The following is a 17,850-nucleotide window of genomic DNA, read 5'->3' as shown; positions in this document are numbered from 1 at the left end:
TGTTTCACACAACTTATCACACCTGAACATTCCGTGAGGGTAACACTATATGTCCATCCAGTGTCAATAAATATTTAAAATCTGTAGAAAGCAAAACATATTGCCATCGTATCACTGAAGATGGTCTACATATTTTTTTGTTCTTGGGTAAGTGGCGGCAGCACATGTATTGATTAAATTAACGTGTATGAAAACAAACTGGGTCAGTTAATTTGATTGAATAGGTTTCCTTTGTTCCACAGCTATCCGTTTTAATTTGTCAGTTGTGTTTCAAAATGTTGGCAGTTTTTAAAGTACGCTTATCCTATATTTCCAACTTTTCAGACTCGTGTTAGTTTAAAATGTACTCTTGTTCAACATAGGACTGGGCCGTTAATACATTTTGCTGGGCGATGTATTGTCTATTTACTGCCGACAAAACGATCCGATTTTGCACTCATGCAGTCATAATAAAATATCATCATAATCCAAATATGTATTTGAAATATCCATCCATCCATCCATTTTCTACCGCTTATTCCCTTTCGGGGTCGCGGGGGGCGCTGGCGCCTATCTCAGCTACAATCGGGCGGAAGGCAGGGTACACCCTGGACAAGTCGCCATCTCATCGCAGGGCCAACACAGATAGACAGACAACATTCACACTCACATTCACACACTAGGGCCAATTTAGTGTTGCCAATCAACCTATCCCCAGGTGCATGTCTTTGGAAGTGGGAGGAAGCCGGAGTACCCGGAGGGAACCCACGCATTCACGGGGAGAACATGCAAACTCCACACAGAAAGATCCCGAGCCTGGATTTGAACCCAGGACTGCAGGAACTTCGTATTGTGAGGCAGACGCACTAACCCCTCTGCCACCGTGAAGCTTGAAATAGTGACATTTATTTCCCATTGTAATTAATAGGTCGATAAAAAAATGTCAATTATAAATATATTAATCTTCTGGAATTGCAGTTGTTTCCCAGGTGTAAAAATAGGGTCAGGTTGTTTTTTATCACTCTCCAAATAATTTGTCCATCCGTGTTGATGGTACCATTGACTCACTCATTTGAAGCTGAAATATTCCCACACCGAAAATTTAGCTTTGCTATCATATTTGTTCTTCTTAATTTTGTTAGCTTGCGGTGTTTCTCACTAGCGAGTCGCCAAGCGAGGCACTCGGTCCTGCGTGTGTTCATTTTTTATTAATTGATTTGACGATCGCTCCATGCCTAACTCTACATAGTGGTGTGTTTATATGTAATTACTTGCCTCTCCTAAATCTGAAAGGTTATGAGAGAAGTTGTTTTATTTTTATTTTTTTTACAGATGTGAGAGTAAAGGACTAATAGGTAGTTTTCGGAGATGCGAGAAAGACCTAACATGTGGTCACTGCTGGGGGTTGGCGGGGATTCAGGGGCTTAAGGCAACATGTTGAAGGAGGAAGCTGCTGAATCCGAGCATTTCGGCCAAAAGGGGTAAGCCAATTTTAGCTAACTGTTTTATTACAAGATAGTGACCCTATGGGATAAAAAAAAATGCTTTTGAAAGCCCCCAAAATTAGCACTGTTGGGTCTCTTTTAAGTACTGCTGTTGTTCTCATGTGTTATTTTTGAGAAACACTGGCCTCATTAGTTTTTCAACAGCTTCAGTATAAATGTCATGGTAAATCAGGTTGAAAAAGAGAATAGGATATCAATCCTGTTCAACAATTGCATTTTATGAATAGTATCGCCTTATAAACATGAAATTGTAGTTTAATAAGCTAGTCATATGTATCTGCTGTAGGGACTTGACTTCAGCAAATTCCTGTTAATGTGCATGGGCTATGTGAAGCACATCACTTGTGAAAGTGTTAAGTTAGATTGTTGCAATCTTAATTAGAGTATTTTTACAGTGGTTCTATTTGTAGTTCAAATTGTGTACATGTTGATTTAATAATACCATAATCTGCTGCTGGGTAGTTTTCCTTCTATGGACTATTTTCTATTTTTGGGACCATTTCCTAAGAGCCTCTAAAATAACTTGAAGGTTCAGCATTTTTGTAAGTCACAAATACATGGTTTCAGATAATACCCCCTGACTGTATGCCACACAAATGAGAGATGGTGCATTTCCAGTGTCTTTGATAGGGACATAATGAAATGGCTCAAGTCAAGTGTAAAAAAACATGTTTATTTCAAATATTCTTCAATGTCTTCCTTAATTCATCTATTTTCTGAGAATCGGATTAGTGCTTGTCAGTAGAGTACACTTATTAAATTAGCACTTTGGTCTGCATCCTTCTGAAAGGAAGCAATTATGTCACATGTTCATGTAGTGATTCACATTTACATTTACGTTTAGCTGTTCTCTGTATCCATATATCATTGTTAGAGCAGAATCAAAATCTCAGAATCTGCTTTATTGGCCAAGTATTGTAAAGCTATTTAAAAAAATAAGTGTGTGTGTGTGTGTGTGTGTGTGTGTGTGCGTGTGTTTGTGTGCATGTATATATATATGTATATATATATATACGGCGTGGCGCAGTGGGGAGAGTGGCCGTGCGCAACCCGAGCGTCCCTGGTTCAATTCCCACCTAGTACCAACCTCGTCACGTCCGTTGTGTCCTGAGCAAGACACTTCACCCTTGCTCCTGATGGGTGCTGGTTGGCGCCTTGCATGGCAGCTCCCTCCATCAGTGTGTGAATGTGTGTGTGAATGGGTAAATGTGGAAGTAGTGTCAAAGCGCTTTGAGTACCTTGAAGGTAGAAAAGCGCTATACAAGTACAACCCATTTATCATTTATCATTATATATGTACATATACATGTATATATACACACATATATGTATGTATATATACACACATGTATATATACACACATATATGTATGTATATATACACACATATATGTATATATGTATATACACACACATGTATATATGTGTATATATACACACATATATTTATTTGTATATATATATATGTGTATATATACACACACACACATATATATATATATATATATATATATATATATATATATATATACATGTGCGTATATATATATATATATATATATATATACACACACACATATATATGTGTATAAATATATATATGTGTGTGTGTGTGTGTGTTTGTGTGCATATATATATGTATAAATGTACATATACATGTATATATACACACATATATGTATGTATATATACACACATATATGTATATATATATACACACACATGTACATATGTGTATATATACACACATATATTTATTTGTATATATATATGTGTATATATACACACACATATATATATATATATATATGTATATACACACACACATATATATGTGTATAAATATATATATGTGTGTGTGTGTAGATAAAAATATATTTGTATGTGTATATACAAACGCCGTTTCCATTTGAGCTGGGAAATTGTGTTAGATGTAAATATAAACAGAATACAATGATTTGCAAATCATTTTCAACCCATATTCAGTTGAATATGCTACTAAGACAACATATTTGATGTTCAAACTGATAAACATTTTTTTTTTGTGCAAATAATCATTAACTTTAAAATTTGATGCCAGCAACATGTGACAAAGAAGTTGAGAAAGGTGGCAATAAATACTGATAAAGTTGAGGAATGCTCATCAACACTTATTTGTAACATCCCACAGGTGTGTGGGCTAATTGGGAACAGGTGGGTGCCACGATTGGGTATAAAAACAGCTTCCCAAAAAACACTCAGTCTTTCACAAGAAAGGATGGGGCCAGGTACACCCCTTTGTCCACAACTGCGTTAGCAAATAGTCGAACAGTTTAAGAACAACGTTTCTCAAAGTGCTGTTGCAAGAAATTTAGGGATTTCAACATCTATGGTCCATAAAATCCTCAATAGGTTCAGAAAATCAGGAGAAATCACTCCACGTAAGCGGCATGGCCGGAAACCAACATTGAATGACCGTGACCTTCGATCCCAAAGACTGCACTGTATCAAAAACCGACATCAATCTCTAAAGGATATCACCACATGGGCTCAGGAACACTTCAGAAAACCACTGTCACTAAATACAGTTTGTCGCTACACCTGTAAGTGCAGGTTAAAGCTCTACTATGCAAAGCGAAAGCCATTTATCAACAACATCCAGAAACACCGCCGGCTTCTCTGTGCCCGAGATCATCCAAGATAGACTGATGCAAAGTGGAAAAGTGTTCTGTGGTCTGACGAGTCCACATTTCAAATTGCTTTTGGAAATATTTGACATTGTGTCATCCGGACCAAATGGGAAGCGAACCATTAAGACTGTTTTCGACGCAAAGTTCAAAAGCCAGCATCTGTGATAGTATGGAGGTGCATTAGTGCCCAAGGCATGGGTAACTTACATATCCGTGAAGGCACCATTAATGCTGAATGGTACATACAGGTTTTGGAACAACATATGCTGCCATCTAAGCGCCGTCTTTTTCGTGGACGCCCCTGCTTATTTCAGCAAGACAATGCCAAGCCACATTCAGCACATGTTACAACAGCGTGTCTTCGTAAAAAAAGAGTGCGGCTACTTTCCTGGCCCGCCCACAGTCCAGACCTGTCTCCCATCGAAAATGTGTGGCGCATTATGAAGTGTAAAATACGACAACAGAGACCCAAGACTGTTGAACAACTGAAGCTCTATACAAAACAAGAATGGGAAAGAATTCCACTTTCAAAGCTTCAACAATTAGTTTCCTCAGTTCCCAAGCGTTTATTGAGTGTTGTTAAAAGAAAAGGTGATGTAACACAGTGGTGAACATGCCCTTTCCCAACTACTTTGGCACGTGTTGCAGCCATGAAATTCTAAGTTAATTATTATTTGCAAAAAAATGAATAAAGTTTATGAGTTTGAACATCAAATATTTTGTCTTTTTAGTGCATTCAATTGAATATGGTTTGAAAAGGATTTGCAAATCATTGTATTCCGTTTACATTTACATCTAACACAATTTCCCAACTCATATGGAAACAGGGTTTGTATATGTTTATGTATATATGTATAATATATATATATATACATATATATATATAGATGTAATGTGTGTATGTATATATGTGTATGTATGTTTATATATGTATATATGTGTATATATGTATATATATGTTTGTATGTATGTGTGTATATATATGTATATATGCATGTGTGTGTGTATATATATGTATGTATATATGTACTGTATGTATGTGTGTGTATTTTATATATATATATATATATATATATATATATATATATATATATATATATATATATATATATATATATATATATATATATCTTAAATAGCTATAACAATATTATTAAAGTTAAAGTACCAATGATTGTCACACACACACTAGGTGTGGTGAAATTTGTCATCTGCATTCGATCCATTCCCTTGATCACCCCCTGGGAGGTGAGGGGAGCAGTGGGCAGCAGCGGAGCCACGCCTGGGAATCATTTATGATTTTACCCCCAATTCCAACCCATGATGCTGAGTGCCAAACAGGAGGCAATGGGTCCCATTTTTATAGTCTTTGGTATGACTTGGCCGGGGTTTGAACTCACAACCTACCGAGCTCAGGGCGGACACTCTAACCACTAGGCCACTGAGTAGGTATTTTATAGCATATTTTTTATGCCAAGAAAGTGACCATTTATTTATCGTATTTCATTTTTTAAATAAAACTTGGCTGTAAGTGTGAATTAAAACTTTTTGAGCACATTCAACAATACTGCGATAATGATAACCGTGATCATTTTCGTGGGAATAACAGTGATATGAAATTATCATATCATTACATCGCCATTTTAATACACACGGCTGTGTACTGTGTGCATGTGTGCAGCTGTGTCTGGGTGTGTGTTACATGATTAGTGTGGGGGCAGCATCAGGTTTCTGCTCTGGAGTTCATGCAGACGTGGAGTTGAGGAAGTGCAAACAGAGAGATAGGTTGGTCAGTTTGTATCAGGTCATAATCATTTGAGGATGAGGAAGAATGAGAGTCAAGGTACTAAAGAACACATGGAAGGAGAGCTGAGCTGGGCTTTCATATGGGGTAAGCCTACCCAAGGAGTCTTTGTAAATTTTACCAATACAATTTACTCTTAAACAGATCCACAATAGGTCAATATATATAGATTCTAAAGTAACACAATCTGGAGTGCATGTTCATTTGTATTCATGTCATATTGTAATTAATGGAACAGTATGGTAAGGTAATTGTATTTGTGAATTTAAGCTGACAATGTTGAGGGAGGGTGATGTTGAAGTTTTCAGTGGTGAATTAGAGAATTTGAAAGTTTTTTTGTGCATCCTGAATAGGGAGTAATGCACATTTCATGTATTAATACGTAATTAAATGTATTAAAATAATGTACTTGAATACTTGACCCTGTCAAACTATATGCTGGATTGATTTAAAATTAATTGTTTGCTTTCAATGATTTATTTGTACCCTTCAATTTCTAGGTTGTTCTAAAAAAAATGGGGTATATTTGGTCGAAACTATACATACAGGCTCAAATATACAAACCCCGTTTCCAAATGAGTAGGGAAATTGTGTTAGATGTAAATATAAACGGAATACAATGATTTGCAAATTCTTTTCAACCCATACTCAATTGAACGCACTACAAAGACAAGATATTTGATGTTCAAACTCATAAACTTTTTTTTTTTTTGCAAATAATAATTAACTTAGAATTTCATGGCTGTAACATGTGCCAAAGTAGTTGGGAAAGGGCATGTTTACCACTGTGTTACATCACCTTTTCTTTTAACAACACTCAATAAACGTTTGGGAGCTGAGGAAACTAACTGTTGAAGCTTTGAAAGTGGAATTTTTTCTCGTTCTTGTTTTATGTAGAGCTTCAGTCGTTCAACATTCCAGGGTCTCTGGTGTCGTATTTTACGCTTCATAATGCGCCACACATTTTTTATGGGAGACAGGTCTGGACTGCAGGTGGGCCAGGAAAGTACCCGCACTCTTTTACTACGAAACCATGCTGTTGTAACATGTGGCTTGGTATTGTCTTGCTGAAATAAGCAGGGGCATCCATTATAACGTTGCTTGGATGAAAACATATGTTGCTCCAAAACCAGTATGGACCATTCAGCATTAATGGTGCCTTCACAGATGTGTAAGTTACCCATCCCTTGGGCACTAATACACCCCCATACCATCACAGATGCTGGCTTTTGAACTTTGCGCCTATAACAATCCGGCTGGTTATTTTCCTCTTTGTTCCGGAGGACACCACGTCCACAATTTCCAAATATAATTTGCAATGTGGACTTGTCATTCCACAGAACACTTCAGTCCATCTTAAATGAGCTCGGGCCCAGCCAAGCTGGCGGTGTTCCTTGGTGTTGTTGATAAATGGGTTTTGCTTTGCATAGCAGAGTTTTAACTTGCACTTACAGATGTAGTGACCAACTGTAGTTACTGACAGTGGTTTTATGAAGTGTTCCTAAGCCCATGTGGTGATATCCTTTACACACCGATGTCAGTTTTTGATACAGTACCGCCTGAAGGCTCAAAGGTCCGTAATATCATCGCTTACGTGCAGTGATTTCTCCAGACTCTCTGAACCTTTTGATGATTTTACAGACCGTAGATGGTAAAATCCCTAAATTCTTTGCAATAGCTCGTTGAGAAATGTTGTTCTAAAACTGTCTGACAATTTGCTTGCAAATTGGTGACCCTCGCCCCATCCTTGTTTGTGAATTACTTAGCATTTTATGGAAGCTGCTTTTATACCCAATCATGGCACCCACTTGTTCCCAATTATCCCACACACCTGTGGGATGTTCCAAATAAGTGTTTGATGAGCATTTCTCAACTTTATCAGTATGTATTGCCACCTTTCCCAACTTCTTTATCACGTGTTGCTGGCATCAAATTCTAAAGTTAATGATTATTTGCAAAAAAAAAATGTTTATCAGTTTGAACATCAAATATGTTGTCTTTGTAGCATATTCAACTGAATATGGGTTGAAAATGATTTGCAAATAATAGTATTCTGTTTATATTTACATCTAATCCAATTTCCCAACTCATATGGAAAAGGGGTTCGTATATACAGCACCTGTAATATTTGCTTGACCCTGACTAAGTTACCTCAGTCGCTCTTTTTAACACACTTCTAGCGTTTATAGTCTATAGTATGTTCCATATTCTCTATTGTTACATCAATAAAAACTCGTAAAAAACTCCTGTGGATGTACTACCAGTCTGTGGTTGCCAGTGTTCTTTTCTACATGGTAGTGTGCTGGGGGGGCAGTACATCTAAGAAGGACAGCTCCAGACTTGAGAAACTGATCAGGCGGGCCGGTTCTACAATCGGAATGAAACTGGACTCACTGGTGACGGTAGGAGAGAAGAGGACTGTTGACAAACTAGTGAGCATCCTGGATGATGCCAGTCACCCTCTGCATAGCGTTATCAGTAGCCAGAGGAGCCTGTCCAGTGCTAGACTGCTTCATCCCAAGTGCAGGACTAATAGACTCAAGAACTCCTTTGTCCCACACGCCATTAGACTGTACAACTTCTCTCTGGGACGGGGGGTACAAGGATGACAGGGGATGCAAAACAATAACAGTGCAATACGTTTTCATAACATGGTCACTACTGCCTACTTTGTCTTGTTATATTCTTATTTTACTGTTATATTTTTATTCCCATTGTTGCTTTTTATTTTTCATTCTTACTGTAATATTTCTCTATTTTGTTTCCATTTAAACCCCCATTATTTACTTTTTACTTTAATTTAAATTGATCTCAACTATGTACACTGCTGCTGGAATTTAAATTTTCCTGAAGGAACTCTCCTGAAGGAATCAATGAAGTACTATCCATCCATCCATCCATCCATCTATCTATCTATCTATCTATCTATCTATCTATCTATCTATCTATCTATCTATCTATCTATCTATCTATCTATCTATCTATCTATCTATCTATCTATCTATCTATCTATCTATCTATCTATCTATCTATCTATCTATCTATCTATCTATCTATCTATCTATCTATCTATCTATCTATCTATCTATCTATCTATCTATCTATCTATCTATCTATCTATCTATCTATCTATCTATCTATCTATCTATCTATCCATCTATCCATCTATCAATAACTAAACTGAAGAAAAAACTACCATCTATTACTCATTTCATTTTTGCTTTCAAGGTCCTCCTGTGTCCAGATAATTATTCCATGAGCTTGTAAACAAAAAAAAAAGTACAAAACAAAAAAGGGATTTTGAGAAAATAAAAATACAAATGTAATCTGTATCTACTCTAGCATTGATCATACGACACTAATACTACGCTTGGCATTGACGCTATCGTTTTAATGATCGTTTCACCTATCTCTTACTAAGCCTGCTTCTGGACCTTTTTTTAGGCCTCATCCTTAGGTGATAACGGTACTTGATAATGATGCTTAAGACAATAAAAACTGCAATTTATTTTCCGCAATACAGGTGATTTATTATTAGTTTAGGTGAGCAGCTGCGCACTGTGTGTGGAGACACATAATTAGTTGCTAGCCGCTTGTCAGCCTGGGGATTAAAAATAATATAGTGTAAACCACTGGGGATTGGCGTTTGTGATCAGCATTAAAAGTTATTAATTGGCAATGGCAATCACACACTTTTTCAAGAATATTGGCCGACACTAATTGATGACAGTTTGATCGGCACATCTGTAGTACTTAGTGGATGGAATCATAAAGAAGGAAGAGAGGACTACTTCTCATTATCGAAACTGATCTGAGATCAGAAGCTATACCAGGGGTACCCAAAGTGGGGCCCGGGGGCCAAAATCGGCCTGCCGAGTCGTTTCATTTGGCCCACCAAAGAGGGGCTTCCCAAAATGTTATACATATTCACACAATCACTGAGGGCGTGTCCGCAAGGCTAACATGTTGCCATATGTTGAACGTGATGCTCTCCACTACCTAAATATTGGTGGTATTGGACTACATTTTTACTTAATGTGCAGCTGTACCCTTATAATTGTTGTGGCGCATTTTCACTTCGGCTCTTGGAGGCAACAAGTTGGCACTTCCGATCTAGCCTTTCTGATTCAAAAGAGAAAATGTATTCTTGGAATTAATTTTCGTCCGATTACAACAAAATTATCCTCTTTGTGTGTTTTTTATTTTAAATATAATACACACATCATTATACATGTAATATAGCACTACATTAAAGGCCAAATGTGGTGTTCTAATAGTATAAAGCAAGGATGCCCAAAACCTAAACGCTTCATAATTTAGCATTTTCCATTTGTCTAATCTGTCTGGGTAAAGTTTCAGAGCGATCCTATGAAATATCTAGGACAAACTGGTTACGGAACAACACCTGGAAAAGGCGAAAAATCTGCAGAAAATGAACTTTTTTGCATTTTTTGAGGTTGACAATGTAGAAAAGATGCAGAGTTGCATGTGAACTGAATTAGGCACATTACTGCGTAACAATCTCTGCTACCTTATGTTCCTATAAGGCAGTATGAGGCTACATTCCTCCCTTGTGATGCTGGTGCACGGGAAAAATCACTATTTGGCCCGTGGACCATTGGCACATTTTTACTTGGGCCCTCGGAGGCTAAATGTTTGGACACCCCAGAGCTAGACAAACGTTTAACCTGAACACAATTGGATGTTCAACAGGAGAAGGATTCTTAACAATATTCAAAACTAATTTTGATATGGATAAAGCAGTCTAAAATTAAGTGCCTAAGTTAAGACATATTTAGATACTTTACATCAGTGGTTCTCAACCTTCTTTCAGTGATGTACCCTCTGGGAACATTTTTTTAATTCAAGTACCCCCTGATCAGAGCAAAGCATTTTTGGTTGGAAAAAAAGAGATAAAGAAGTAAAATACAGCACTATGTCATCAGTTTCTGATTTATTAAATTGTATAACAGTGCAAAATATTGCTCATTTGTAGTGGTCTTTCTTGAACTATATGGGAAAAAAAGGTATAAAAAGAACTAAAAACTTGTTGAAAAATAAACAAGTGATTCAATTATAGATAAAGATTTCTACACATAGAAGTAATCATCAACTTAAAGTGCCCTCTTTGGAGATTGTAATAGAGATCCATCTGGATTCATGAACTTAATTCTAAACATTTCTTCAGAAAAACAGAAATATTTAACATCAATATTTATGAACATGTCCACAAAAAATCTAGCTGTCAACACTGAATATTGCATTGTTGCATTTCTTTTCACAGTTTATGAACTTACATTCATATTTTGTTGAAGTATTATTGAATAAATATATTTCTAAAGGATTTTTGAATTGTTGATATTTTTAGAATATGTTTTAAAAATCTCACGTACTCCTTGGCATACCTTCAAGTACCCCCAGGGGTACGTGTAACCCATTTGAGAGCCACTGCTTTACATAATGAAAGTAGTGGTGTGGAAGTTTAAATATTTACCTTTTCAATATTATTCAATGCACTACTCTTGTTCTCTACCAGAAGTCATCCCAAGATTTTGCTACATTGATTCCCATCATGCTAATGGCTTTTCCAAGTAAAATAACGTATGTGCATCACAAGGTTACTTCCATCAACTATGTCCATGAACAAAAATACCATTCTGAGAAAGTATTCTCCTTCAAGCAATCTATATCGTCAAAAATAAAGTAACACCACACCTCATGAAATTACTTACAGTCTGTATTATCTCTTTTTCTCAGGATTGAAAAAACGTACCAGGAAGGCCTTTGGTATACGGAAGAAAGAGAAAGACAATGACTCTGCGTAAGTTGTATTCTCTGTTACTCGTCATTCTGTCTGTTCTCTAACCAGAAAACCGTTTACTGCTAAAAGTATTTATGTGGTGCATCACAAAGCAAGTAGGAACATTTATAGGATTAATAATAGGTACATTTTAATCTATAACATTTTAGCTACTCATATACTCACAGTAATTTTGACATGCATATCTCATACAATACATGCCATTTATAGTTTGATTTGGTATTGACTTAATTAGTATAAGCAAAGGCATTCCATTTATCTTCTTATTTCTCTTCTCTTCTGCTTTTATTTCATACAGGGGGTCCCCAGACAGAGAGGGGGGTGTAAGTACCTGTACATTTAATGCAGTGTATCCATCGAATATTGTCTTTTGTTTATTTATTTTCTTTAGTTTATTCGCTTGTGAAATGCATTCAAAAGTGTATGTAAGAAACTGCATAGATATTTGTTTGTTGTAACTACTTAAGCTGACACTCAAAATGTCAAACACAATTCATTAATCATCTACTTTTAATTTTTTTGTCCTTTTCACTTGCCAGGAACCCCAAGAGGTTGAATCGGTACTGACTACAGTTCTCATAGTTCACTACCCTGTAAAGTAGAGAGCAGTATGTGCATCCTAGACCCTTTAGAGATTATTGTTTCTATTAGAAGAATGAATGAATACACAATCATTAAAAAATAAAAGTCAATTGAATTAAATTTTTTGTGTGATATTTAGACTCCGAACCCAGTGGTACCTCGGTTTTTGTCAATAATCTGTTCTAAAAGGTTAGCTAAAAACCTATTTGTACAAAACCCAAAGCGATTTAATGTAAATCCAATCAATTCGTTCCAGACACCCGAATATATTAACACAAAACACATTTAGAGAGAATAATTGTTTGCTAAGACGGTGATGAGTGGTTAAGAAGGAGGGCAGGGGACAGCCATGCAACCTTTGTACATTGTTAGTTCTTTCTTGATTTTAATAGTGCTTTTTTTAAACTACTTTATCAAAGTGCTGGCACTCGCAACTTTCTTTGGCCCCCTGGTGGTATATTTTGCAGTCGTACTTAAGGAAAAAATCAACACACTGACTTGGTCACCAACACTGGTATTTTTTGTTTGGGAGTTTGATTGCGGAAATGATTTGCGTAGTACAAAAGGACTAGTTTGTCACATGCATATTGGCCATATGATAACCGAGATGATATACGAAATACTTTGTTAGAAACTAAATCATTAGAAAAGTGGGGTGTAGAAAAACCAATGCACAACTGTATTTCGGCGCTATTCTATAGACTCTTAATATTATCAAGAGATGTTTTATGCCATATTGACTGATGGTGGTCTGTATTTTGTCATCTTCTCTTCGCAGTCACAAAGAAAGACCAATGGCGCCCCAAATGGATTTTGTGGAGAAATCGACTGGGACAGATATGTAAGGATAACGTATTTAGTCATTTTATCACTAAGAACCTAATGTATAGCCACATTAAGTTAAAGCACTTAAAGTGACAAAGGCGCAATTTATCTTCCGATGTAGCTTTACAGTACATTGACTCACTGTGTTTCAGAACTCCCCTGAGGTGGATGACGAGGGTTACAGCATCAGACCTGAAGATGAGGCGGAGAAGCCAAATATCCTCATGCACTGCTCGATTAATCTGAGTTTATCATGGATAAGCAAAATCCATTTTAGGTTTTTTTTAGTACACATAAATTATCATGGGCTGTTAGGAAATGTGTGTATTTCACATGAAACATATTCAGGGCTAAAATACAACCTTAAATATTTAATAAGGATGGCTTTTTATCAATATAGTATGGAATTTTATAAAAGTAAGTCACTGTATTACCTTTGAATCTTATTATTTTCTGCACGCATGCAGCATAGTACACATCCTCCTGCAACACACTTCACAAATGTGGCATCAAACGCAATGGACACAATGCATTGAAAACACAGTAAAATAACTTTTTTCCCCTTCAAAATACTGTCAGGTGAATACCAGAGTGGGTTTAGAATTGACAAAGATCCGGGACTTCAGCCAAAATGAGTGAGATTTTTTTAGCATGTGTTAAAGCAGACAAAAAACACTGGATTACAAGCAAATTTATTGTTACCCAAACTTGTTTGTTTTTTTCCCATGTAACCACATTACTGTACGTTGTACCAGGACTTTACTAACAGTTAGCTAACATTTAATAAACCAGCTGAGTTATGTCAAACAATTTTCATATCAGATTCACAGACCTAAATCATCACCCGTTTCATCATGGCTGGCAGTATTGTCAGTCTGTCTTGGTACTTTTACTTGAAAAAAATCCTATTATTCATATTTACAGTCTTCTCATGACTCAGGTAGGCAGCTGAAGCGTTTCTTCTTCAGGGGAGGCTCAGGCAATCTGCATGCAGGCTACTTTACACAGCTTCTGCCTCTCTGGTATCGCAGGCTACTTTTACAAAAGTAGAATTCAGATTCTGAGCTTTTCAGAAAACATCCAGAGCCGCGCCCTTGCTATTTATAATGCAAAAACACAAAATACAAATTTTGCTACAGATGCAGCCCTTAGGATAACATTGTTGACTTGCTCATGGTATTGTTGGTTGAACAAATATTTGAAATGTAAAACTTAAACTTTCCTTGACTCTTCACGTCCACGTTGCCCTAAGACACATTTCTTCTCCTCCGATGAGTCAGAAGGAGAGGAGGACCACAGGAAAAAGTTCAAAATTAAGATCAAACCCCTCCCGGCTGATCAAGTTGTGGCAGTGCCCTCGTTTGAAGAGCTCAAAGCCTCCATAGGCAATATTTCTTTATCCCCATCTCCTCTGGTGAGTTACATGAATGACATTGTTGCTTGTCAGTAATGATGTGTAATGTGGTTGATGTTTATGATTGAGGTAAATTCTTCATGTTCATCCTCTTAAATGCTACTATATAGTGTTACTGCTAGTTAGGGCGTATCTACAGTATGTAAACAGTAACTCCAAATGGCAAAAAAAAAGACATAAATTATCTTTTAGACCTAAATCCAGACACGTTATTTTGGAGCTATTAGGTGAGGTTTCACACTACATCTTTTTGTGTGTTTTTAATCAAAACTCTTGTTGGTTTCCCCTGTATCGCAGTTTATGAACCGTAATCGAACATTGGCGTAGACCAAGTCAACAACATGAACAATCCCAGCGTCTATATTATCCAGTGGGAGAAATAAACATTCAATACTCTGCAAAGGGGCTAAAGTTACCAAATCAGCAAAGAAATGAACAGCCTGAGGTAGAAAATGGATGGATGGATGGATGGATTCACTTTAACAGACAGCGATAAAATAACAACAAAAACCTTTCATTTGTTATGAAGCCACATCAAAGACAAATTTCTGTTTTTTACTGCCAGAACAGAAAATAAATATCTACCTATCGGTCTATCTAAAGATTAGAGAGGAATTTGTATTTGGTTAAGCAGGAATAACTACCAAACCACAAGGAATGTGAAACCTATTTTGCTGCTCAGCATAAAGTGAACTATTTCCACTTTGAATTCTAAGTTCATGGCCCATCTTTAAACCTAAAGTTTAACATGATTGCCCATTTCTAATAATATCTCAGTGACCACAGAATTCTGCCATTCATGTGGCATCTGTGGGACATCTGCTGATGACCGGCTGCCAAAAGAGCATAGTACCTAATTTTAAGAGGCTGTTAATGATAGCCAAAATTAGCAGTAGGAATTGTGAGTAATTCCTCTATTTAGCACTGAGGAGGGTAGCTTCAGTGACCATGCTGAATAATTTATGTAGGAAAGTGGGCACACCAAACCTTTGTGTCGTTTAACTGTTTGAGGTTGCCAGTAGTCACTTGAGCTCTGAATCTCAATAATTAATTTGTGCTTCAGTGGTATCGCCCGGTATTGACCACAGCTGTGTTGACCCGATCAGGTGTGAAGGTCTTGTTATGCTGAAAGTGTTTGTTCATTTGTCTAGGAGACTCAACCAGAGGTGCAATATATGGTGACATATATTGCCCTTATCAATATTTTTTTTGTTTTTTGTATTTGCCATCAAAACCAACTGATTTACAATGTGGAGCAAAATGTTATTTCTGCTTTTCTGTTCAAAGTGTCATTTTCATGTACTAAAATAAATCTGTGCACAGAGTCTTCATAGGGGACTACTTAAGTAAAGTTAAACTATACAATCTAAAGGCGTACCCACACTATGCCGTGAAGGACTTTGGGCGTGATTTCCCCTCCCTCTTCTGGACCCCAGCTGGCCTGTGATCATACTGAGCATAGTGCTGCAGCACATTTGCTTGTCCCATTAAAGTTAAAGTTGGAGTACCAATGATTGTCACACACATAACTAGATGTGGCAAAATGATTATCTACATTTAACCCATCACCCTTGATCACCCCCTGGGAGGTGAGGGGAGCAGTGGGCAGCAGCGGTGCCGCGCCCGGGAATCATTTATGGTGATTCAACCCCCAATTCCAACCCTAATGCTGAATGCCAAGCAGGGAGGTAATGGGTCCCATTTTTATAGTCTTTGGGTAAGACTCGGCCGGGATTTGAACTCACGACCTACCGATCTCAGGGTGGACACTCTAACCACTAGGCCACTGAGTAGATAGATAGATAGATAGATAGTACTTTATTGATTCCTTCAAGAGAGTTCCTTCAGGAAAATTAAAATTCCAGCAGCAGTGTACAGAGTTGAAATCAATTTAAAAAAAAAAAAGTACAAAGTAAATAATGGGGGTTTAAAAGGAAACAAAATAGAGAAATATTACAAAAAGAATAAAAACAATGGGAATAACAATATAACAGTAAAATAAGAATATAACAAGACAAAGTAGGCAGTAGTGACCATGTAGGTCAGGTTACTTCCATTATTCTTTTTTACTGCAATTTCCCTGATTATTCAGTAGAGGTGATAAAACAAATTTCTCGTTTAAGATAGAAGTTGTCTAGCAGGCAGAGGGCAGAAGACTTGAAAGGAGCCAAAAGACCAAACCACGGGATTGTCCCCATGAGTGACAATGCACGCAACATGAAAGTGGTCGTGCACAGTGTACACTAAATTGTCTGCGTTGACTAAAAAATGTCGCGTGTGCTATTGTTGACTACAAATAAAGGAAGCTACTAAGCTAAATAGTTGAACGGTGTCATTTTGGTTAAGGTGTGCGTGCTTAACGATTGTAGTTTTAACTCGCACATTAGGGGTGATTTTTATTTGTCACGTTGGATTAACCTATAAAAGGCTGGTCAGGGTCAGGCAAAGTCCTGGATGTGGCCAGCGGGCCCTACTTTGCTTTTCTATTAAATATATAGTTATTTTGATACATAAGTAATGGTTTGATTTGCACTGTCAGATGAATATTAATTTGAAAGATACATGCTGATTGCGATGTTGTTTAGCTAAGCCAAATATCAGAAACCCAGTGATGATGATCATGATAAGAAAACTAAACTACAAACATATTTATACAACATATTTTTAAATGAACTATTTGATCGAAATGTGCCTTGTATTTGACAGATTTTGCAAGTACGTGTAATTCCACACAGCCTGTTAGGTAGAATCATAACAATGCATTACACATTCACAATAACATCAGCTTTGGAAATTCAGTAGTACTTCAACTTTCGAGCCTAATTGAACACTAATTAACTTGAACACTTTTATCTCAAATCAATGTCTCCCATTCAAATGAATTAGAAATATATTAAATTGGTGCTTGCCGCCCCAAAACATCACCATTTTACCATGTCACATGCCTTTAAAACATCAACTAACTTCTAGATAAGACATTTTGTTTAAAACAATACAATATAAAGTACTACTAACAACTGCAGTAGTTTTATGGAGTAATGTAATATGTACAATTTTTACCTTGGAGAGTTGACTTCTTCAGTATCGCCTTCTAGCTGCTACTCCTTCAAACACACCATCAGCAGCATTTTCATGGATAAATGTCTGCCGTGTAGATATTATTTTGACATTCTTGGTTGGCATTAGACTCATTCAGCTTCAGTATGGTGCAGACTGTCAGGGATACGCTCGAATTGTCTTGTTTTTGATAA

The 17,850-nt window shown here is 36.8% G+C and overlaps 1 protein-coding gene across 16 annotated transcripts in view; it reads left to right on the top strand.

Annotated features, from left to right (window-relative positions):
* sgip1a (SH3GL interacting endocytic adaptor 1a) overlaps positions 1-17,850 on the top strand; it is an 80,095-nt gene that overhangs the window by 23,220 nt on the left and 39,025 nt on the right. For 12 of the 16 annotated variants that reach the window (XM_061883732.1, XM_061883722.1, XM_061883723.1 and 9 more), the window contains exons 2-7: positions 11,715-11,778; positions 12,077-12,101; positions 12,318-12,338; positions 13,139-13,201; positions 13,338-13,401; positions 14,427-14,599. In XM_061883732.1, the coding sequence (XP_061739716.1) occupies positions 11,715-11,778; positions 12,077-12,101; positions 12,318-12,338; positions 13,139-13,201; positions 13,338-13,401; positions 14,427-14,599 (410 nt within the window). The remainder of the gene's footprint in view (positions 1-11,714; positions 11,779-12,076; positions 12,102-12,317; positions 12,339-13,138; positions 13,202-13,337; positions 13,402-14,426; positions 14,600-17,850) is intronic. The other 4 variants (XM_061883733.1, XM_061883736.1, XM_061883728.1 and 1 more) reach the window with 1 other exon arrangement.

This window comes from Nerophis ophidion, linkage group LG22 (assembly GCF_033978795.1).
Source record: "Nerophis ophidion isolate RoL-2023_Sa linkage group LG22, RoL_Noph_v1.0, whole genome shotgun sequence".
Classification (NCBI taxonomy): domain Eukaryota; kingdom Metazoa; phylum Chordata; class Actinopteri; order Syngnathiformes; family Syngnathidae; genus Nerophis; species Nerophis ophidion.
The sequence above is the reverse complement of the archived record's forward strand: the minus strand, read 5'-3'. Positions and strand labels throughout refer to the sequence as shown.